The 24,114-nt window shown below is 35.5% G+C and overlaps 1 protein-coding gene across 4 annotated transcripts in view; it reads left to right on the top strand.

Annotated features, from left to right (window-relative positions):
- Positions 1-6,497: 6,497 nt before the first annotated feature.
- Positions 6,498-24,114, top strand: part of LOC104908070 (sucrose transport protein SUC4) — a 37,949-nt gene continuing 20,332 nt past the window's right edge. For all 4 annotated transcript variants that reach the window (XR_007275704.2, XM_057394612.1, XM_010697138.4 and 1 more), the window contains exons 1-2: positions 6,498-7,357; positions 23,096-23,838. Coding sequence is in view for 3 of the 4 variants with exons in the window: in XM_057394612.1 (XP_057250595.1) it covers positions 6,772-7,357; positions 23,096-23,838 (1,329 nt within the window). In the remaining variant the exon portion in view is untranslated. The remainder of the gene's footprint in view (positions 7,358-23,095; positions 23,839-24,114) is intronic.

Genomic DNA, 24,114 nt, shown 5'->3' with positions numbered 1-24,114 from the left:
TGAGCATAAAATAACTAATCAATTAATATTTCCCCTTATTTTTCAAGAAATTTTGGGTTGTGATCAAACATGATGTGTATGAAAAAATCTTAGAATTTTTTCAAAAATCTTTTATTCACTATCAATGCAACTGTCAGTGGTTCCTAAAGTTGATTAAGCCATCCATGCTAAGAATTTAGACTTGTTGTACTATCATGTACAAAATTATTTCTAAAATTCTCACTCATAAGATGTAATTTGGTGATGCATGAAGTTGTTAATTCTGCTCAGAGTTGATTAGAGATTATACTAGAGCTCATATTTATCTATGATATGTCATTAATAAAGTTGACATAAAAAAGCTTATGATTATGTGGAATGGTCTTTCATGGAAAGTGTTTTGACTGAGCTTGGATTTCCTAATACTTCTGTTAGTTGGATATATAATTGCTTGTGTGAGAAGTGTCTCATGTTCAATTCTATTGAATGGTATTCCATCTTCTTTTTTTCAGCTAAGAAAAGTCTTAGACAAGGGGACCATCTCTCTCTAGTTTTGTTTGCCTTAAACATGAAATATCTAAGTAGATGCCTGGCCGAGCTTAGTGATAATCCTGACTTCAACTTTCACCCTAAATGTAAAAGAATTTAGCTTACGCACCTTATGCTTGTTGATGATCTATTGCTTTTCTCAAGAGCATATCATAGCTCGGTTATCAAGATCATGACTGCTTTTCAAGAAATTTCCTCACTGCCCAATCACAAAAGAGAATTCGAACCATCACTTCTCTCTTCAGAGAAACCCTAGCCCTAACATCTAATTTGTACTTAAAGCCCCTAAAATTGAGCCACCTCAACCATAATGACAAAAGATTAACTATGATTTAGCTAAAGAAGCAAAAATCACTCCACCTTTAATACAGATTTACTTTGCAAAACTGAATTTTTGGGGTTTGAACTCTATACACGCTTGCAGAAATAGCCCTAATTACATTAGGCATAGACTGAAATTTACCAATTGGAAGCAATAATATTCTTGAGAAGAAAAGATTTATTGAAGGAAAGACAATTTGTAAGCTAATTAAAGTACAAGATTAACCATGATTGAAAACGGAAGTTAGGAGGATTTCAGACTTTTTCCGAAAAACTAGGGTTTCTTAAGGAACTGATAGAAGAGGGCTTAGGGCTAGAGACTCTCTCTCTTACTTTTAGATTTATATTTAAATCATCAAACTATAACTTTTAATCATAAAGATATTAAAACAAACTTTAAAAACATAAACTTTGCATTAAATAAAACTTGAGGAGGAAGAAAATAACCAAAGAAAAGATGAGAGAAACTCGTAGCAACCGAGGGGGAATGTTGATTGCTGCTGGTCAGCAGCGCTGTTGCTGCTGGGCGGCGGTGATCCAGTGGTCAGGCAGTCGAGCGACGGAGGCGAGGGAGAGAGAAGAAGAAAAAGAGGACAGGGCCGAAAGAATTGGGGAGGAAAGCAGAGAAAATAAAATGTGTTTAATGTGTGGGAAATTGTGTAATAGAGGGTATTTATAGGTTATCCCATTAAGGATCCAATAATGAGTTGGGTTTTTTGATAGGTTGGTTTAATGAAGATTTTCATAGGAAAAGCTATAAGGTTTGGGCTCCTCTAACCCAATATTGAAATCCTTTTACTTCAACACCACAAGTTTAATTATAAACTAATTTTATCAAAGAGAGTGACAGGTGGGTTAGCGGGTTTGAACGAAATTGGTAGCGTTTGAGATAATATTTTGAAAGGGGAAGCGAATGTGCACAGCACGGACATTATGGTCCGACGCGAATCGTATCCTAAATAAGGCCCAAATGTAATTTAACACACGATAATAAGAAATCCGTCACATTTAACTTACATTCGACGTAAAATTGACTTTTATAATTTGCGTCAAACATTGATTGGGGTCCGATGCACATAATCTTGCACCCATTTACTTTAAATTTTTGCATCGAATGTGTGATATATTCGATGCATATAAAACATAATTTGTGTCAGATTCTGTGAATGTCCGACGCACATGATGCACTCCTCCACTTCTGCGTCGATTTATCTATTGTGCAACGTAATTTAGGAGACACAAATCAACGTTTTTCTACTAGTGAAAGTAAAGAGAGTCTGTTAAATTCTTTTGAAAAATATGTTGTTTAATTTATGTCAATGAGTATATAAAGAATGTCAAACATTTACCATAATTCATTAATATAAAATGAAATGTATTTTAATAACATAAAATGTAGATTGACAAATATTAAAAAAAACAAAAAAAATAATTTATAAAAGGAGAAAGTATATATTTTTTATTATTTTTTAGCCAGAAAGAAAGAAACTAGGGAGGATCCTACATAACAGGCCACCCTAAAGCATCCTTACGGATGATCTTGGAAAAAACAATATTAGGAGATTCAAACCAATAACAGAGATTGGTAATGGAATGACCATGATGTGCCATCCAGTCGACTGCAAAATTAGCCTCTCTAAAAACATGCTGAACATTATACTTATCAAATTTTCTCCAATCATCCGTTGTATCATTGATAAGAGCATGAATAGATCAAGGAATTTTCCAAATTATTTTGATAGCTTGAATAACCGAGAGATTATCACCCTCAATAGTAATATTATTAGCCCCTAGAAGGAGAGCACCCCTAACACCTTCTCTAAGACCCCAGACCTCAGCAACTAAAATAGAATTATTATCAGCAATGGCATTAGCACCACTAAGCAAAAGATTCCCCATAGCATCTCTAATAACAAAACCATAAGCTGTACTGCCATTCTGTAACTTAGAACCATCAAAATTAAGTTTAACAAAATCAAGAGGAGGGGGGACCTAATAATATTAGGCCTATGTTTTTTAGCTTCTTTAATACCTTGAAGACTATAACCCAAATGGGAAAGATTAGAAAAAGAACAATCTAGATTATGCATATAAGCTTTAATCATAGCCCCTAGTTTGTCTGGCGAGAGACTTTCTTGACGAAATGTGATACAATTTCTAGCATACCAAATAAACCGGCCACCAAACAACAACATAGAAATTGAGGTTCTTAAGAGTCAAACAAGACTTGAGATTGACAAAGTACTATGTAAAAGAGAGATCATTAATATTAGGAGGAAGAGGAGAAAAAACCCCATTGCCATTAACTACTTCTAAAACATCATGCATAAAAGGACAGTCAAGAAATAAGTGATGGTCATCTTCAGAGTGAAAGTTACAAAAAACACATTCTAAAGGAAGGAAAACATGACTCATTTCTAACCGCTTTTTAGTAGGGAGACCCTTCTAACAAATTTTCCACAAAAAGAATCTAATCTTGGGTGGAATGGACAAACCCCAAATCCAAGCATAACTAACCTGGTTGGGCGGATCTAGTCCATACCCTTGAAGCAGAGCAGCACCTGATTTAACCGAATATTCTCCATCTGCAGTAAGACCCCAAAATATTCTATCTGCCATTCTATTATAAGGAGAAATTTTTTAAGAATATCCTTCACTATATTTATTATCGGAACATAATTTAAGAGAAGATCTTTATTCCATTGAGCAGCATCTATAATGAAGAAGCTAACCTTCAACTCCTCTTACCCAGTAATAGGGGAGTACTTATTTTTAAGAGGGTAATTAAACACCCAATTATCATTCCAAAACGAGATAATCTCCCCATTTCCCACAATCCATCTAAGACCTTGTTTGAAAGGCGAATGAAGCGTCATAAGTTTACGCCACTGCCACGATACATTAGCTTTAGTTTTATAAGTGAATAAGGTGTCTTGTTTTAAATAATTTCGCTTAACAAGTTTGACCCATAGGTTATTAGGCATCCTAATAATTTTCCAAAGAAGCTAAGTTTAAACTGAAAAGCTAAGTTATTAATTTTAGCTTTTCTCAACCCTAATCCTCCAAATTTTTTAGGTGTACAAATCTTATCCCAACCTATCAAATTGGGAGCTTTAGAATTCGGATCTTTATTACAAAGAAAATTCCTATAGTTTTTATCTAGAGAAGAGAGGATATAAGGAGGGAGGGTAAAACTTTGCATTTGAAAGCTAGCTTTAGAAGCTAAATTAGACTGAATTAAAATAGTTCTACCCGCTTGAGATAGAGAATTGGCTCTCCACTTAGAAAGTTGAGAGGAGACTTTTTCTTGAATTGAACTAAAAGTTGCATTTGGGACCTTGCTACTAATGATTGGGCAACCCAAATAGTTACCTAGTGATAGAGAATTTTCCATCTGGAGAATATTCTGAAAAACACTTAATAGTTCTGTTGGGGTATTAGAAGTACATTGAAAGGCAGATTTATGGAAATTGACAAGTTGGCCTGACATTGAGCAGTACTTGTTAAGTATAGATTTTATAGCATGACAACTTTCTACTTTAGCTTTTGCAAAAATCATTGTGTCATCCGCAAAAGTTAAGAAAGGAATACTGAATACTCCCTTCGTTTCTTCTAATTGAATATATATTTCTTAAATGGTTGTTTTTTTTAGTTATTACATTGTTTAAACTTTTCTTGTTTGGAGTACTTGACTTTTGCACTATTCCACATATCACTTTGATCATATTTTTTATCAAGGACCGTTGAGTATAATGATATGACTTCCCATCTCACACATGAGAGACCAAGGTTAAAATTTTCGTAGTAGTGAAAATTTCAATGTTGTAGTGGGGGGGGGGGGGGGTCGGGAGGGGTTGGGGGTTTGTTGGGCATCTGGATGAGGGACCCTGTGTGCAGTATATAGGAAATTCTTCTTACCACGGATTTTCAAATGAGGGCACGAAAAAGAAAGAAGAAAAAAACCTTGATTGTTTTTTTTTTTTACTAATATATGAAAACAACAAAAATGATCACATAAATTGTTGGATTTATTTCAATGAATATTTTCATATTTCAACTTTTTATAACATTAGCAAATACATAATTCGAGATAAATTGTTGTATTGACAAGTGTGAAAGTCAAATTGTTGCATTTATTTAAAAACGCAGGTTAATATTTGCTTCTCTTTTTCCATAAAAAATACATTTTTTTTTTCACTTTTTCGCTTCAAACATTAAAATGGTCAAACAGTACCATCCAAAAGTTTGAAAATGACATTTTCTAAACTCTTGTACAAAACATAATGCAACAATGAAAAAATGGGGAAGTAACTAACAAGTACAACTGAATTATCCAATTCACCAAATATACCAACTACATCACCCCGATTACATATAAAACTTGGTTAACCTATCAGATAAATTATTCACTATTAATAAAATTTAATCTAAGATAAAATCCAACTAATCATTAATATTAATTTCTTATTAATATAATTCTATTAAGGTGTTGTTTGGTTGGAAGCTATTTTCCTTGAAAATACAAATTCCTAGGAAATACATTATGGGTGTTGTGTTTGGTTGGAGGGAAATGAGAGAAGCATAGGAAATAGAAATTCCAAGGGAAATAGAATTTCCCATGAAACATGGGAAATCACTCACCAAGCCCCCCTTAGTGAGTAATTTCCTAAGAAATACAATTTCCTAAGGTGTCAACCAGACAATTTTGTCTAATTCCTAGAAAATTAACAAGGAAAAGAATTTTCCATGAAATGTAAATTCCCATGGAAAATTACTTTCCAAGTAAACCAAACGAGGCCTGAGAATTGGTAATCTATATAAATATATTAAAAGGCGTGCGTAACTGCCACGTGGCACCCTCCTCCTACCACCGGAATTTTGCTACGCGTCTGTTGACCAACAAAGTCAAGTGGTCATTATTTAAAAAAGAATCATGCTGAAGCCTAGGCTCGAACCCTTGACCTTATGTAAGGGTTTTCAAAGAATCACCATCTAATCTAACGTCTCTTAGTGATCCATGTTTCCACAAAATTACAAATATGTGTTTGTAATTAGTTAATGTTATTAAACATATCCCTTGCATCCTTAAAAATAAAAAAATTGCATGTTCATTAAAATTAATTATGTAAGCATGATACCATTTGAAGAGCAGTGTTGACCACTACAGTACTACCCTTATATTTACAGTAATACTATAAACAAAATTTGATCATAAGTCTGTACTAAATATGGGCCTAGGCTGCATCTGCGTCTAATACATTAAGAAGCGTTCCTTAGAATGTATGTGTGCCATGTGTCACAATCCCTTAATGAGTAACATTCTATCCACGTCTTTCTCATATAGTAAAAAAAACATACATGAACATTCGATCCCACAACCTCAAGTATGAAAGAAAGAGATATAACCATCACTCTATTATACTATTATTGCTTATTTAATCAAAATTAATGATGATGTATGAAAAGAGAACTTTCGAAATCTATATAATGAATGACATAACTTTTTAAATGAGTATGAAATAATTTATTTAATTATTACTAAATTATAGTACAGAAAAACTTCGAGGCATCGCTCGGACCTAAACACTAGTCTATCTATTAAATCATGTCATTATGTACCCGAGAGTCCCCGATTACTACTACTATTCAATATTCATTTCATGATTTTCATCCTCCCGAGATTCACTCAAACTCAAGCGACAGCCATTTTCCACTTTCCAGCAAAACCGCACCCATTCCCTTCATTCACAATTCACAAAACACAACCAAAAAAAAAACTTATTCCCTTCTCCCCCACAACTAAAAAAAAAAAAAAAAAAAAAAATTTAGTTGAACCTCTACGCCACCTTCAAAATTCTTTGCCACCTTTTTCTCTCTCTTCACTCTCCCACTCCACATTCCAAAAACCCAAAAAAAAAAAATATGACAGGCCAGGACCAAAATAAAACAGAGATCACCAGAGAAACAATTACAAAACCCCGACGACAAACCCACTCAAGCCGTCAACCTCGTCCCACAACCCGACCACCACCACCTCGTCCTCCACAACCTCCTCCAACCCGGCCCGCCCGAGTCCCACTAAAAAAGCTCTTAAAAGTAACATCCGTTGCAGGTGGCATACAATTCGGTTGGGCCTTACAACTCTCTCTCCTAACTCCTTACGTTCAAGAGTTAGGCATCCCTCATGCTTTTGCTAGTATCATTTGGCTTTGTGGTCCTGTCTCTGGTTTCATCGTCCAGCCTTTAGTCGGCCATATTAGTGACCGCTCTACTAGTCGCTATGGCCGTCGTCGCCCTTTTATTCTTGCTGGTGCTGCCATGATCATTGCTGCTGTTTCAATTGTTGGATTCTCCGCTGATATTGGGTTTTTGATGGGGGATAAAGTTGATGGAGGAGAGAGAAAACGACCGATGGCGATTGTTGTTTTTGTTATTGGCTTTTGGTTGCTTGATGTTGCTAATAATACTACTCAAGGTCCTTGTAGAGCTTTGCTTGCTGATCTTACTGGTATGTTTGCTTCTCAATTTTGTATTAATTATTAGTGTTGGAAATGCGACTAAGCCTAATGATGTAGGTAGTTGATGAGATTCGATTTCAAGTCTTTAGTACTAATCTTACCCGTTAGTGCTCGTTCGATATGATTATCGGTTTTTAGTTTTTGATTTTATGAATACAAAAGTCATATGAAAATATATTATTTACTATTTTATAATATTTTAAAATAAGTGAAATATATCTCAAAATAGAAAAAAGTGATAAAATGATAAGAGTAGGCATAAATTTGTGTAATTTGTTTTTCTCTTCTCCTTTTAATCATGAAAAGGATATTTTGTGATTTTTAACTTTCGGGAGTGATGTTTATTAAATTTTGCACTCCATCATTTACTCCCTCCGTCCTTTATTAGTTTACTTTTTTTAATCATCAAAAGGAATAGTATTGTGGAGCGTAGAAAGAGAGAGAAAAGATTATTTATACTTTAAAGTTAAATATATGTGTGATGAAAAGTTTGTACTCTCATCTCAAAAATATCAAAAAAAAAAAGAAAGACAGGGGTAAACTAATAAGGGACATCCTTAAAAGAAATACAGGTAAACTAATAGAGAATAAAGGGAGTATTATGGAACAAAGAATGTGTGTCAATTTTAAAACTGACAATAGAAAACCGAAAATTATCTTCTTTTTATTTTTATATTTTTGTTTTTGCTTTCTAAAAAATTGAAAATTAAAATAAAAAACGATAATGAATGAGCTTATGTTAGATGATTTTTATTTGTTTTGCGGTTGTTGATTGATTGCTTTTCTAGGGTTTTGTTGATATTTTTGGGATGCAAAAAGAAAAAGGAAAGTGTGAGTGAGAGAATGCTGTGTTGGTTTATGCCGGTTTGGGTGTCAGCCTATCAGAGGGGAGGGAGGTGGCGGGGAACGTTACTTTTTTTGCATTTTTTAATTTTTTAATAAAATGTTTAAAAAATAAGATAAAAATGAAAATATATTGTGAAAGAGACAAAGAGCCAAGAGGATTTGCTTTATTAGTTGGTAGGACGGTTTTGCCCCTATCTCTAATTGAGGCTGACATCTTGGAGTGAATTTACTTGTCTAATTTATTTTTATTTTTCAAAATTGATTTAATAATTCTTTTTAGGGGTAATTTGATTTAATTAGTGTAGTGTGTCTCTCGCTTGTTAATTTTAAATTAATATTTATTGATTAATTGGAAATTATACAACATTATAATAGATGTCAATGATGAAAACATATTCAACTTGGACCATAAATAATTCTTAAAAGCCTCTAGGGGAGGAAAAAATCAAAACTTTTTTAATTTATTAGGATTAGTTTATGTCCGTGCTATGCGCAAGTATCTAAACAAAGGAAAATAGGAATAAAATAAAGGAAAGATTTACCAAACATTGATTTATGTGACTACATAATTAATCTAAAAATGTTTTTCTATTATAATATTATATTTAGTTCTCAAAATAGTAATACCTCTTTTGGAAAAAAGATGTGTATGATTATCATAATATGAATGACTGAGATGGTGCGAGACTAATAATTTTTGTTGATCACAAGTATAAATCTTATTAATTATACCAATTTTTATCAAATTTTTAATTTTTTTAAAATAAGTTTCCAAAGCTTAACAAATGAACAGATAACATTACCAATTAAATTTGAATGGTTCATTCCCCTCAAAATAATTTTTTTTTGAATGGTTCATTCCCCTCAAAAAAAAAATATTTGAATGGTTCAAACTTTGAATAGTTACAATGGCTACAATTTTTTTTTTTTTGCTAAGTCATTAAGAGTTACATTTCAAGCCCAAACTTTACAACCTACACCAAGAGAACTAATTATAATCAAGAGTAAACTCTCTTAGGGAATGTTCGGCAAAAGTAACTGTTAGGTAGCTGTTGGCTGTTGGAGTAGCTGTCAGCTGTTAGCTGTCGGCTAGTAGCTGTTAGCTCTTAGCTGTAAAAGTAGCTGTTTACAATATAAGTGTTCGGTAAAAGTAGCTGTTATGCTTATATATGATAAAAATAACATATTTTTTAATTATAATATTAATTATAATTATATGATTAATTACTATATGGTTCATACTAAGATGACAGTGTCCTCATCAGTCCACTTAAATACCTCATTCGTTCCTTCTTTGTTATTAGATGAAGTCATCTACGTATCTAACATAACCATGAATAATATAAAAATATTAATGAGAATATAATGCACCAAGCCATCTACGTATCTTGCAGCCATATTAGTATACTAATCAACGTTAAAAAATATAAGCCGAACGAAAACAAGAGAGTTAGTTGATAAAAAAATTTATCTTTGATAAAAATGAGAAAGTGGGATTTTTCCCTAAAAAAGAAAGTGGGATTTTTTATCCTTAAAGAGTGGGATTTTTTTCTGTTAATCTGAAATTTTTATCCTGAATATATGATATTTTATTAATCCCAAATTTTAATCCTTAAATAGTGGAATTTTTTCCTTTGAAAAAAAAAAATAAAAAAAAATAGAAAGCTACTTACAGAAACTGAACGCTATAAAATACTTATAACGTTTGGGAAAAGCTATCCAAAAGCTTTGAAACTCCAATAGCTACTCCAACCTCTACTATGCCAAACACTTAATTAGTGTTTTGACTTAGTCAAAACACTAAAAGCTAGTGCAAAAGCTATTGCCGAACAGGTCCTTAATCACATTCTATCACTTCTAGAGACTTTTTTTTGGCACAACACATAGATTCTATACATGTTTATACAGCATTGCTAGTTTACTATTCCATAGAACATCATTCCTGGCCCACCATATCTGATAGGCAGTAGCACAAATCACAACACTTTTCACTTGTCGCCTGAATTTGTAACCTCCACTGTTGTTCACCATCAAGATCAATCCTTGAATTGATCTATCCTGACAGCTCAAATTCAGCCATCTCACACAGCTCCTAATTACAACCTTACTGAAAGGGCATGAAAAAAATAAGTGATTGTGAGTCTCTCTTTCATTCCCACACAACAGACAAGCAGGATCATCAATCACTCCCACATTGTTTAATCTATCAGCTGTGTTCAATCTGTCCAACATCATCAACCACCACAAGAATCTGTGCTTTGGTACATTAATTCTACTCCATACAAATCCATGCCAAGGAACAGCAGGATGAACTTCAATCATCTTTTTGTAAACATCGTGAATAGAGTACTCTGTCATGTTAGTGATCTGCTGAAAAGAGAACTTCATCTTCATTTGATCTTTAGCTAGGCATACTATTTTCCAATACCAGCTGCAGTGTTGAGGTGGTTTATATTCCCACCACTCTTCCTCTTTAACATAAACTTCATGGCCCCATCTTATCCAGAGGTTGTCTTTTTTTGTAGCAATAGCCCAAACATATCTTCCTAGAGCAGCTTGATTCCATACCATAGTGTCTCTCACACCCAGACCTCCCTCTCCTTTAGTGCTATGGACTTTCTTCCACTTCACATTTCCAACTTTCTGACTGTAATACTCACCACTCCACTGATAAGCTCTGCAAATTTTATTAACGTCTTCAAAATTTTCCTTGGCACAATCAAGATTTGTGCCCAGTGTACATGTAAACTCATCAAAACTGAGTTTAGCAAGCAAAGCCTTCCTTGATAAGACAGATGCCTACTGCTCCAGCATCTGATTCTAGCAATCATTTTTTCAATCAGGCTATCACAATCTTTAGCACTTATCCTCTTATGACAAATGGGAATCCCATATCTCAAAGGAAATTTACCCAAGCTGAATCCAAACACATTCAATAATCTTTGTACTTCCTGCTGCTCGACTGACTCCTACTGTGTACATTTCAGTTTTCTGCTTATTAGCTGTCTTCGAGAAGTGTGCAAACCCTTGCAACATACATAGTACAGATTTGAAATCACCTTTACTGCACGTGATAATATCATCACGAAAACATAGGTGATTTAATTTGACCCCAGTGCATCTTGGATGGAATTTGAAATCATCTCTCTCTCCAACTCTCTTCATGGTTCTGCGATAATACTCCATACATATCAGTTATCACAAATAACAAAGGAGAGAGAGGGTCTCCTTGTCTAAGAACCCTCTTCCCCTTGAAAAAACCCACTAATGACCCATTAATCATCAAAGAGAAATTGAGAGTTTTTACACATTCCATCACCATCTCTACAAAATTTTCAGCAAACTTCAAAGCATTTAGTAGATCTTCAATGAAACACCAATCAAGTGGATGATATGTTTTTTTCAGATCCATCTTCATAATGCATCCAGGGGAAGTTCCTTTCTTCCCATAAGTTTTGACAATATCTTGACATATCAAGATAATATGAGCAATGAATCCACCCTTTATGAAAGCACCCTGATTTGCAGCAATGATCTCAGGGAGAACTTGACTCAGTCTAAAGCATAATAGCTTAGTAATGCATTTATAAACTATGTTGCACGGAAACGGGTATGGGGATGGAAAACGGCAAAATCAAAATTGCAAAAAACTGGTACGGCATGGATTCGGCAAAAAAAAAAAATTTAACTAAATTAAACATCCATACATAAATAGTTCAAAGTTAAAAATACTTTAAAACAACAATTAAATTTAATGTCTTAAAGTAGATAAAGCTTAGATAAGGCAACACCGCAACACATCAATCTTCAAGGAGCAACTCATTTTCTGAATCCGGTTCATCTAGTGAAAGTTCCGCTACATCCTCCAATGAATCAAATGCATCTCCACCAATATCCCACATCTTTGTATAAAGCTCCTAATATTCTTTGGAATTCCTTGATAAAAGGCGAAGATAGTTGTGGATGAAAACCAAATCTTGTGCACGACTTGGATTTAGCTTGTTCCTCCTAAGTGAGTGAATGAAGGAATATGTACTCAATTTCTCTCACTACAAGATGATGAAGTAGGTTGCCCAAGCACTTTAAATGCCAAAGATTGGAGGAGAGGAGTTTGAGCTCCAAAGTTTGCCCACCAACTCTTAGGATCCATAGAATGCATCCTTTAATACAAGTTAAATCCTCAAAAGGTCCACTCTTCATAGAGAATAGTGCATATTCATCCATTACTTTACCAACATCATCACTAAGTGCAAATAATCTACGAAAGCACTTCATTCTTTCTCGAGATACTTCACCATCTCTATGAGGAGCAACTCTAGATGGAGCTCCAAGTAGCCATTCATCACTATAGAACCTTCAATATTTAAAAAAAAGATTATAAATTTGTGTTAAATATAAAAGATAAAAAGAATCCAAAGAATATATACCTCGGGTTCAAGGAGTGGGCTAAACAATGGAGAGGAGTGTTGCTTTTTGCCCAACGAGCTACCAAGATTTCATAAACCACATGAAAAAAGGGACTAAACTCCGAATGAGGACGACATTCTTTCTTGTAAATCTCAAGCTTCACTTGTTCAATCATAGAATCCCACAACACTAAGTGAAGGCATGGTTTATCGGTGTCACAATGCCTAATCATGTCATAGATAGGCCTTGTGAAATCAACAATGTAAGAAAGTTTGTCCCACCAATCATCATTCACAATCTTCTCCTTCACAAAGTTTGCCTTCCCTATGTCTTCTTCTCTATAAGAAGTCCACTCATCACTTATAACCATGGCTTGAAGACCTCGTTTGATGAGCTTAAATCTCTTAAGCATCACAATAATGGAGGCAAAGCGAGTATCGGCCACGGAAAGCAACTTAAGAGGAGAAAACATCTGGAACATGGCCAATCTCATGTTGTGGTTCATGATGAAATTTTCAATTTGAAAGTCATCCCCATGGATTTCAGTGATCCAACTACATTCTTCATAAGTTTCATGATTGCTATTCACATTCCTTGCCGCACAAATATTCTTCAAAGCAAGATTAAGGGTATGAACAACACATGGTGTCCAATAAATGTGAGGAAACTCACTCTCAATGAGCTCCCCGCCCCTTTGCAATTTGCTGCATTGTCAGTTATGATTTGCACAACATTTTGATGGCCTACTTCTTGAATGACTTCTTTCATAAGATTAGCTAAAATACTTATCTTTCACTTCACCAAAACAATTCACAGCTTTAAGAAAGATTGGACCATTACCAGAAGTAGCCATGAAATTAATGAGAGGTTTTCTTGTTGGATCACTCCATCCATCAGTCACAATTGTTACCCCTTTTTCTCTCCAAGTTGATTTCAATGGTATCATAAGCCTCTCTACATTAGCTTTTTCTTGTACAAGTAATGTAGTTCTAAGCTTGTTGTAACCAGGAGGTTTGTAACCTCCTATATTATGGTGGCAGAAAAGTAACCCTCATATAGTGTGGATTCCTAGCAAGATTAAATGGCAACCCTCCTGTGTAAAACATCCTTGCAATTTCTTGATCCAATTGATCCCTATTTCAATCCCAAAACATCTAGTAATAGGTGATTTTCAGACTTTCTTTTCTTGAATGTAGAATCGGAGTCCAAATGAGAAAGAGATTCACTAGGCAAAGGAACTTCCCTAGGGCCCGAATCGTTTCTTATTCTCAAATTCATCATCGTTTTTGCATTTCAAGTTTATCAATACGAGACACTTTCTTACAACATGCAATTCCTTGACCCTTAATTTGAAGCAAAGGGACTCTAACTCTAGAATAACTAGATGTTCGATTTTCATTACAAAAATTACATCGATATTTGCATGTTCCACCAACCGCCCCTTGTTTTTCAAGTCTTGTTACAAACATCCACAATGGAGGAAAACCCTCACTTTGCGTTGATTCGACGCTAATGGACCCAGACCAGACCCACTATCCGTGCTGCTACCAATATTAGTACTTTATTGTTGAGATTGGGATGTCATATTTTTCCTAATAAACACATTCAACACAACAATCAACAATTCAACAACACAACAATTCAACAGAACACAACAACAATTCAACTTTCAACATTGAAGTAAACTAAATAATCTAATAACACTAATTCACTAGACACTAACTTACTGCCTTTCTTCCTAAAAAAAAAACCAAACAAAAACAGAAAAAATGAAAATAAAAAGCAAGAAAAACAGACCCAACATTTTACATGCGAAAAGTTGAAACCCTAGAATCCGAAAGTAGAGAGAAGCTCACCTAGGCTAGTGAGAGAAGAAATCAGGCAAGTTGAGCTACCAAGGAGAAGAAAACCGATGACTTACGAGTCGAGCTTCCAAGAGAAGAACCAGCGAAGAAAACCACGAAGAAAAGAGAATAAACGAGTCGAGAAGAAACCGACGGCGAGGCGACGAAGCACTTCGCAGTTCATATGAGTAGTAGAGAGAATTTGGGAATTTCGAAAATCTAAAACCCTAAAAAAATGAATTTGGGCCTCTCAAAGTTCATTAAACAAGTGGGTACGTGGCTCCTTTCTAAAAAGCGTCCCCAGCCCGTCCCAAAATCTTCAGCCGGGGTCAAAGGAACCATGAGGGCATTCCTATGATCCTCATTCAACACAGGAACACAGGACCTGCTAGAACCACTTCTTGCTGTATTGTGCTTCTACTTTCTCTAGAAGTACCCAGGGGACTATGTAATACTGTAAAAAAGCCTTGTTCACCTCTTCAACACTTTCAACCCATTGACCATTCATATCTGCTATCCCATAGACACTATTTTGCAATCTTCTAGCTTTAATAGCATTATGGAACATCTTTGAGTTCTCATCTCGTGATTTAACCCAGGCGAGTTTACTCTTGTGCTAAAGAAAAGATCATATTTTGAATGCACCTGTTTATACTCCAGAGCTAACTTCTACTCAAGATCACTAGCTTGAATGCTAGTAGGATTTAGTTGCAGTGCATTCTGAGCATCTTTCATGGCTATACTAGCCTTAGTATCACATATATGAATTTGAGAAAAACCTTCTCTATTCATCTCTTTTTTTACATGTGTTTCACTAGCTTCAGCTTTTGCACAAACTTAAACGTGGCACATTCATTTATATTCACACTCCAGACTCTCTACACCTTCGCTTTGAATTCTTCCACCATACTCCACATATGAAAGTATTTGAAGGGAGTTTTGTTGCTTGTGACCCCCTCATGAACTCCTGGTGTATGATAAAAAATCCCCTCATTCACAAACATGGCTTCAGCTGTAGGGAACTTGTCAGTCCATTTCTCATTTCCCATAACTCTATCCAATTTTGAGAAAACTTTGTCACTTGCTTGCTGTTTGTTATTCCATGTGTAATAACAGCCATTGGATTTAATGTCATCCAATCCACATTAAGTAACACATCTTCGAAAAGAGATCATTTCATTATCTCTAATAGTAGAACCCACCCTTTCCTCTTTATTCAAAACACAGTTAAAATCACCTCCTACCATCCAAGGAACATCCATATTGTCTGCTATTTCCATCAACTCAACCCACACTCTGAGTATGTCTCTATCTCCTGCATTATTAAATGCATATATAAAAGAACAGCAGAACCCATCTATAGCCCCAGCAGGCTTTACAAAGCAGTGAATTAGTTGAAGCAGTTTATTAGTTGAGCACTAATCCATCTAATATCCACCTGAAAACTCAGTGGAGTCCAAGATAAAGTTAGTCTTCCACCAGAATGAAAGGAGGAATTGGAATAGAAACACCAACCTGCAAACAAGTTTTGATACATCTTACCCATATTTTTGGCTTTCACCTTAGTCTCAATGAGACTAACCATTCCAAGGGATCTTATATTAATCATCTTCTTTACTTCCTTCTGCTTCATCAAGCTGTTTATCCCCTGAACATTCCAGATCAAAATACTATCCATTTGCCTCAGGAGGGGGGCGCCCTCTCCTTTATCTGCCTCACATGGCACTGTCCCTACCATCACTTGGTCTTCTATGATTTCATTCAAAACCGTGAAGGAATTATTGACACTGACGGGACCAGCAGGCTGTATACTTCTTCTTGCTGATTGAGTAACCCTCTGAAATTCTGTTTCAGCTTCATTCATTACTTCCCTTTGCACCACTGGTTGCACTCTAACCTCCTTTGCCTTCCAAACTTGCCTCTTCACTCCTCTATTACACACCTTTGCCACATGGCCCATTTTCTTACACACAGAACTCGTTTCCATTCATAAGACACATCAATTACAACCTCTTCACCATTCTCATTAATAAAACTTAGTTGATCAGATGAATTTTAACCTCAACCATCACACGAGCATACTGTAACTTCTCCCTCTTTGCTGTTGCTGTATCAACCTTAACAAACTTCCCTAGAGAGCTCACCAATTTGTTTAAGCACCTCTCACTCCAGTATTTAAAATCTAATCGCAGCTGTATCCAAGTAGGAATGAAATCAAATTGGTCCTTCGTAACATCCATGTCCTGTTCCCATGCTCTCACAATCACCGGTTTATTGTCAAAGAAAGGAACAGAACCAGTCAAGACATAGTCCTTCTTTTCCATTGACAAAAAACGCACTATATAAACTCCATTCTTCAACAATGCTACTTTATCCACTCCATTGTTTTTCCAAATTCTTCTAATAAAACCTTCCATAACATATGGAGGAGGACTAGCCCCAACGACATAGAAAATAATAGAGGAATTCCAAAAATCTACTTCAGATTGTACATCTTCTAAATCAATTTTAACCAGATTTTTCACATTACAGACATTATCACCATAACCAGATGGATCAGAATCTACCTCATTATCAGACATTTGCAAAATTGGAATCGGATTAACTCTACGCATACTCCTATCAGCAACTACACTTCTCTTTACAGTATTCCTCAGAGGTGTGAACAGCTCATAACCACTCCGAGAACATTCTATGAGATTGCATAGATTGCTGCACTGCTCGAATTTCTTCCTCAGTTTTTTCCTCCAATTGAAAATCCATAGCATTGACACCAAGGTTTCATCCATCGATCTTGTCTTCTTTGCATTTGAATCAGATACTGGATCTTTTGGTTTTTGATTGCTAGAATTAACTTGGACTTTAGAATTCCTCGCCATGGCAGAGGGAATTCTAGAGAGAGAAACACTCTAGTTATCGTACTTTCGCAGTGCTAGAAATTTATTGTAGGCATGTAGAATCTTTCAGAAAATACATAAGTGAGAACATAACATTACTTTTTATACAAAGTACAAAACTAGAACCTAAAACTTATATGGATGTTTTTCTTTTATATTAGACTTTATTTGAATCCATTACGTTACCGGAGAATTTCATTTATTAGCTTTAGTCCACAATCTGTAATATATATTATATATTGGACACTTTTTAAGAGTGATTTAACATGTCTGTTAATAGTAATCGAAAAGAAATTATTGTGTAAATAATGTGGTGGCTCACCCTCAAAACTATTAATTATCGCTCTAATTGGTTTAAAGTACATCTTGATTAATTAATAAGCAACAATTTCTTTGCCGAAGTCTACCACTCTTGACAATTGTTCTTTAAAGGCCAATGGATTATTTCAACTTTAGCCATTTAAAAGCACCTCAACAAATTTGTGATCTTGCGTAGAGAATGAATAGAACAACTATTAATATAATTTGTTCAATGTTGTCACATGCAACGTTATCTTAGTAAGTGTTGCTATTTGTTGATTACTCGATGGAGATGCGCCACAAAATTGATCTCTTCATGGAGAAAAATAAATCATAGAAGGTGCTGGGTAGAGCAATCGTTGATGTCCCAAAGGACAAGAGGTCCAAGCTTAATAGAAAAACCAAAATATGTATCTTTGTTGGCTATCCACAAGATGAGTGCAATTATAAGTTATCATGTTTGATGGACTACAGAAAACTTATTCGAAGTAGACGCGTTTCCTTTTTCTGAAGACCAAACCGTTGGATAATTTACAAAAGGTGAATAATGTTTAATTAAGAATCGACAAAATCCATTTGCTATTCTAGATGTGATTATGTTAATGAGAGAGAAGTAAACACAATTTAATATATTGGTGATGATGATAATAGTAAGCAAGAGGAACACATCACAAATTAATGAAGCATTGACACTAGGGTTAAGAAGATTCACTAGAGATAAACGACTTCCATGAAGATTACTTAGAGGTGTATCAATTGATAATAGAAGGAGAAGAGCTATGTTATAGTGGATGTGAAAAAGAACAAATAATGAACACAAAAAATAATAAAGAACACAAAGATTTAATGTGGTTCACCACCATAGTGTTGGCTATGTCCACGAGCAGAACGAGAGAGCGAGAGAACAGAAGATCTTCCTTGGAGAGGATTTGCATCCCTATCTCACTCATATGCCCAAGTCTTATGTTCCATAGCTTTGTTATCTCCTCCTTCAGAATTTAAGGTGAAGCAACAACAACCGAGCTTGAAAGAGTAGAACCTTGCAAAACGTACAAAGTGCCACATTGACTCCCTCAACACATCCTTTGAACCTTTGATGACCTACACAACTTCACCCCCACCTCTGAAACTGAACCCCTTATTGTCTAACATACTAAGCGAAATCAATTTCTTGGTCATCTATGGAACATGCCTAAGATTCTTCAATGTGCAGAATATACCATCATGTGGCCGAATCTTAATAGAGCCAATTCCAACTGTCTTGGAGAATGCACTCTTAGCTATTGAAATATTACCCCCATCTACCTTCTCATAAGTAGTAAACCACTCCCTACGAGGACTCATATGATACGATGCTCCAGAATCTAAAATCACTTATCAGTGCAATGTGTTTGGTCATTAGCAACTAAAGCAAGACCATCCTTAGAATTCGAATTTTGTGTTGCAACAGCAGCAGAACTAGACCAGATTTATTTTCCTGATGCTTTTTCTTAGGACATTCCTTCTTCCAATGCCTCTTCTCCTTACAAGATATAATTAGGTTTAGGACCCTCTTTAAAATTTCCGAATATTCTGAAATTCTTTTTGTCAGAATTTTCATGTCATTTATTACTACTGGCCACTAATCTAGAAGCTTGATCATATATACCTATACTACCAGATGCCTTATGGCGTAATTCCCTAGTATGAAGAGATGATCTAATCTGTTATAGGGACACAAAATCTATACCAATAATAAAATATTGCACAAAATTCTCATATGACAATGGTAAAGAAACAAGTAGAATTAAAGCATAATTCTCATTCTCCACCTTAACATCAATATTACGCATTTCTAACGAAAACATATTTAATTGATTTAGGTGATCTCTAAGAGGTGTACCTTCATTCATGCGCTGACGTTGCTTCAAAAGCAACTTGTTGGCTAGAGATTTTATCATGTACAAACTCTCAAATTTTAATCACAGACCAGATGTGGTTTCCTCCTCTGCGACTTCAGTGATGATGTCGTTAGCAAGACACAACATAATCGTTAAATGTGCCTTCTCCTCCAGAACGACCATCTCAACGTTAACTGAATCCGATGACTTCTTTGCCAACGATGCCCACAATCCTTGTTGCTTCCATCTTGATTTGCCACAAACTGAAACTCTATCTCCCAGTGAATTTATCGAGTTTCACATTCATCCTAGACCTGTTTCCCATTCAGATCAGAAACCAAAGCTCTAATACCAATTTGTTATAATTATAACGGATGTGAGAAAAAAAACACTAAACACATAAAATAATAAAGAACACAGATTTAATTTGGTTCACCAAGAGAGTGTTGGCTACGTCCATGGGTATAGAGAGAGAAGTTTTTTTCTCTCTTTAGGAATTGATGTGTTTCTCGCACTAATGAAAACTTAAAACAATATAGAAATAACATATTATAACCCAACTCAAAATCGCCTACTCGCGTCAAAATACCCACCGCTAGATCGGGCGGTCAATTTCCCCAAACCTAAATTCTTCTCGAGCCCGATGGGGCGCTGGTCGTCCGGTCGTGATTCGGTGATCACGCCTGATCGGACGAACCCGTCGAGCTCATCGGGCGGCCTGCTTCTAAGGCCCGTGCTAAGACTTTCTCCTTGCCCGATCGGGTGGCATTGCCCAACTTGATCGGGCTGCGACATCTCCCTTTGACGAGATTCAAGTCCTAGAAGCTAGAATCCTATGAAGAGGTTTATTTTTGAGAAAGAAGATGAAATCCATGCAACCTGATATATGATTATTGCATGATAACCACGCATCTGATTTGGTAGAACTAGGAAAGAAATAAAGCAAGGCTAGCTCTGAAGGGGTTTAGTTAAAAGAAGGGAATTGGCTTTGAAGAAGTCTTTTCTCTTGGGTGAAAATGTCCTCAACCCGATTTGTCCTTGGCATGGAAGCATATATTGATTTAGAAATTGAAGACATGAAAATAATTTACATCTAAGAATTTCAGGTGGATGGTGTGTCGGTTATATTAGAGCTTTTGTAAGAAAGTTTCACGACTTTTGTACAAAAAGTACAAATATAATACTATATGAAGGATTATGATTATCAAAGACAACATCATACCACTTTGTGGTTGATTTGTAGTGGGAGATTTTTATTAATTTTCTCCTTTATGTTGATGATATGTTAATCATTCTTCTAATTTGAAGAAGGTGATGAACAAGTTGTTTTCCATGAAGGACTTAGGGTATACAGATTCTTGACATGAATATCTCCCATGACACGAAGAAACGGCTATGGTTGTCAGAGGAAAGATATATGTCTATTCTCCACTTGTAGGCCATTTTAAGTTTAGTTCTAAGTAATGTCCGACAAGTGAGAATGAAAGAGAAGAAATAAGGGAAGTCCCTTATGCTAGTGTACATTGTTGTTTAGTGTTACTATGACCTCGTATAGCCTATTTAGTAGGTGATTTAAGTAGGTGAATAGAGGGAAACCATCATTGGGAAGATCTGAAATGGATTTATATGTATCTTTATAGGACATATGAAATGGGTCTGTGCTTTGGTTAAGGAGAACCTCTCTAATTAGGATACATAATTACCAGACATGTGGACATGGCAAAGCATGTCAGATTAAAGGATGATTTAAGTGATGACCATTTAGTAGGTGATTCTAGTAAGTGATGACTTTTGTAGTGAAAGCTCTATCATGGCTTCTAAAATATGTTGCTTTATAAAATAAAAAATACGACTATATTGTTGTAGTACGAGCTTGCAAAACAGTTGTTTTAGATGAAGACTTTCCTACAAGAGTTAGGTATTAAGCAAAAAAAAATTGCATTATTGTGATAAGTAAAGTTCTAGTCACCTTGCTGGAAATACTACTTTTCATCTTCGTTTGAACTTCGATATTTGAGGTATCATTAAACATGAGAAGTTTGTGAAGACAAGCTATTGCAGTTGAATAATATTCTCATGATCACAATGGTTCATATATGATTATTAAGACATTGACCATGCAAAAGCTTGATGTGTGCCGAGAAATAGCAATATCATCATGGATTCCTTAATATGTCGTCAGGGGAAAATCTGTTGGTATCCGTTCTTTTTTACTTGGATACAAGGAGAACGAAGAACTAAAACTAAAGAGAGTAAGGATCAGAATCGGGAGATGGGAAGGAAATTGAGAGTAAAATGAATTGAGAAATGTAAACAATGTGCACAATTGTTTTTTTCTTTTCTTAATTTGTTCTCTTCTTTTGGTTTAAAGGATTCTTTTGAAATTTAACAATTCATTACTTAATAATACACATCATATATATGTTGTAATCCCCTCAAAAAAAAAAATATATATGTTGTAATCATTTAGTGATAGGAATTTCAAATTATATTACAAAACTAGAGATATGAAGCATGGATCAATAGAGTTAAGAAGATTCACTAGAGATAAACGACTTCCATGAAGATTACTTAGAGGTGAGTATCAATTGCTAATTGAAGGAGAAGAGCTATCTTATAGCGGATGTGAAAAAGAACAAATAATGAACACAAAAAACAATAAAGAACACACAGATTTAACGTGGTTCACCAATGTAGTGTTGGCTACGTCCACGGGCTGAGAGAGAGAAAAGAAGATCTTCCTTGGAGAGGATTTGCATCCCTATCTCACTCATATGCCAAGTCTCATGTGCCATAGCTTTGCCTAGGGGGTGCCCATGTGCTTCCTAGACAACACTTCCCCTAAAGAGGCTTATTTGTGAGAAGCCTCGTATGCCGATTGAACACACATATTGGAGTAACATAATAATGGGCTGTTTGGGCCGAAAACAAGCTTCAATTGGGCTCAAACTTTGGGGTCCATATTTTGGGCCTCTCAAGATAATTGTCAGGCCACATTTTGGATTTCTAGGAGATGGTGCCTGGCCATTTTCTGTGGTGCACCTGAAGGATCTAAAAGATGCTTTTATATTCTTGTATGTATTTTCGTGGAAAACTCTAGGCTAGGGAGTCTCTAGAATTTATCTAGATTAGTCTTTTGTACACAAGTGTCCAGAATGTACTAGGCGGTAGAGAGCTTAAGTTGTTTGTAGGATTTATGTTTTTTTTTTTTTTAACTTCTACTAAACAGAAAATATTCTATGCATCCTATATGTATCCATGTGGCGCAATGAGCTACCCGCTAACCAATCAAGTTATTATACAATCTTCTTTTTATTTAATTAAAGTCCCTAACCCCCCCCCCCCCTACCTACCTCTCCGGTTTTGTGAGAGCTTGGCGTTGACATGTGGTGTAAGTGTAACTGCTACATGGAAAAACTTCTGCTCATATATTAAAAGCCTTGTAATAGTTCTGATTTTTAATCTGTTCAAGAGAGAGCAAGAGACAGGTTTAGATGTCATTATCTATGTAGAAGTAGATTAGTTTTTCTTAAAAATATTATTTCTTGTGTCAGGCAAGGATCATAGAAGGAACAGAGTAGCAAATGCATACTACTCTTTGTATATGGCTATTGGCAACATCCTTGGCTTTGCCACAGGATCATACACTAGCTGGTACACTATTCTTCCATTCACTCGCACTCATGCTTGCAGTGAAAGTTGTGCCAATCTCAAGTCAGCTTTCCTCATCGACATTATATTTATAGTAATAACAACGTATATAAGTATCACAGCTGCTCATGAAGTTCCTTTGAATACCGAGGATGGAGGCACTGGCATATCAGAAGGATCTCAGCCATCTGGCCATGCTGAGGAAGCCTTCTTTTGGGAACTATTTGGAACTTTTAGATATCTACCTGGACCTGTTTGGATTATCCTTTCGGTTACTGCACTGACTTGGATTGGGTGGTTTCCATTCCTACTCTTTGACACTGACTGGATGGGTCGGGAAGTTTATGGTGGTGATCCAGATGAAGGGCAAATCTACCATAGAGGAGTCAGTACAGGTGCTCTTGGCCTGATGTCGCAATCAGTTGTTCTGGGTATAACTTCATTGTTGATGGAGAAGCTCTGCAAGAAGTTGGGTTCTGGGATTTTGTGGGGCATCTCAAACATTATTATGTCTTTGTGTTTTGTTGCAATGCTTGTCATCGCTTTTGTACTGAGCAAGGCAGACTCCTTTGGTTCCGGGAGTCCTCCTAATGGTGCTGTTATTGCTGCAGTGATTGTTTTCACGATTCTCGGTATGCCATTGGCGGTAAGTAACTCTCAATCTTTATATGATCAAATGAGAAGACGCTTAAAAGTAGAGAAGTAAGAACAATTTGTGTGGATTTTTTTCGTGGCTATGTGCATTCTTTTAGAGTATACACAGTTCTTTAAAACTAATGAATAAATGCATTCTTTTTGAATAGAATGTGCATATCTTTTTTGTGGATTTTTTATTTTATTTTTACCTTGTCCTTCTATCCCCCCCCTTTCTCTCTCTCTTTTTTGAAGTGGAATCGCTACTTTTTGTCTTTAGTTTTCTTCA

Source organism: Beta vulgaris, chromosome 1 (genome assembly GCF_026745355.1).
Source record: "Beta vulgaris subsp. vulgaris cultivar EL10 chromosome 1, EL10.2, whole genome shotgun sequence".
In the NCBI taxonomy this organism is placed as follows: domain Eukaryota; kingdom Viridiplantae; phylum Streptophyta; class Magnoliopsida; order Caryophyllales; family Amaranthaceae; genus Beta; species Beta vulgaris.
Note: the sequence above shows the minus strand (reverse complement) of the source record. Positions and strands in the feature narration are given on the sequence as shown.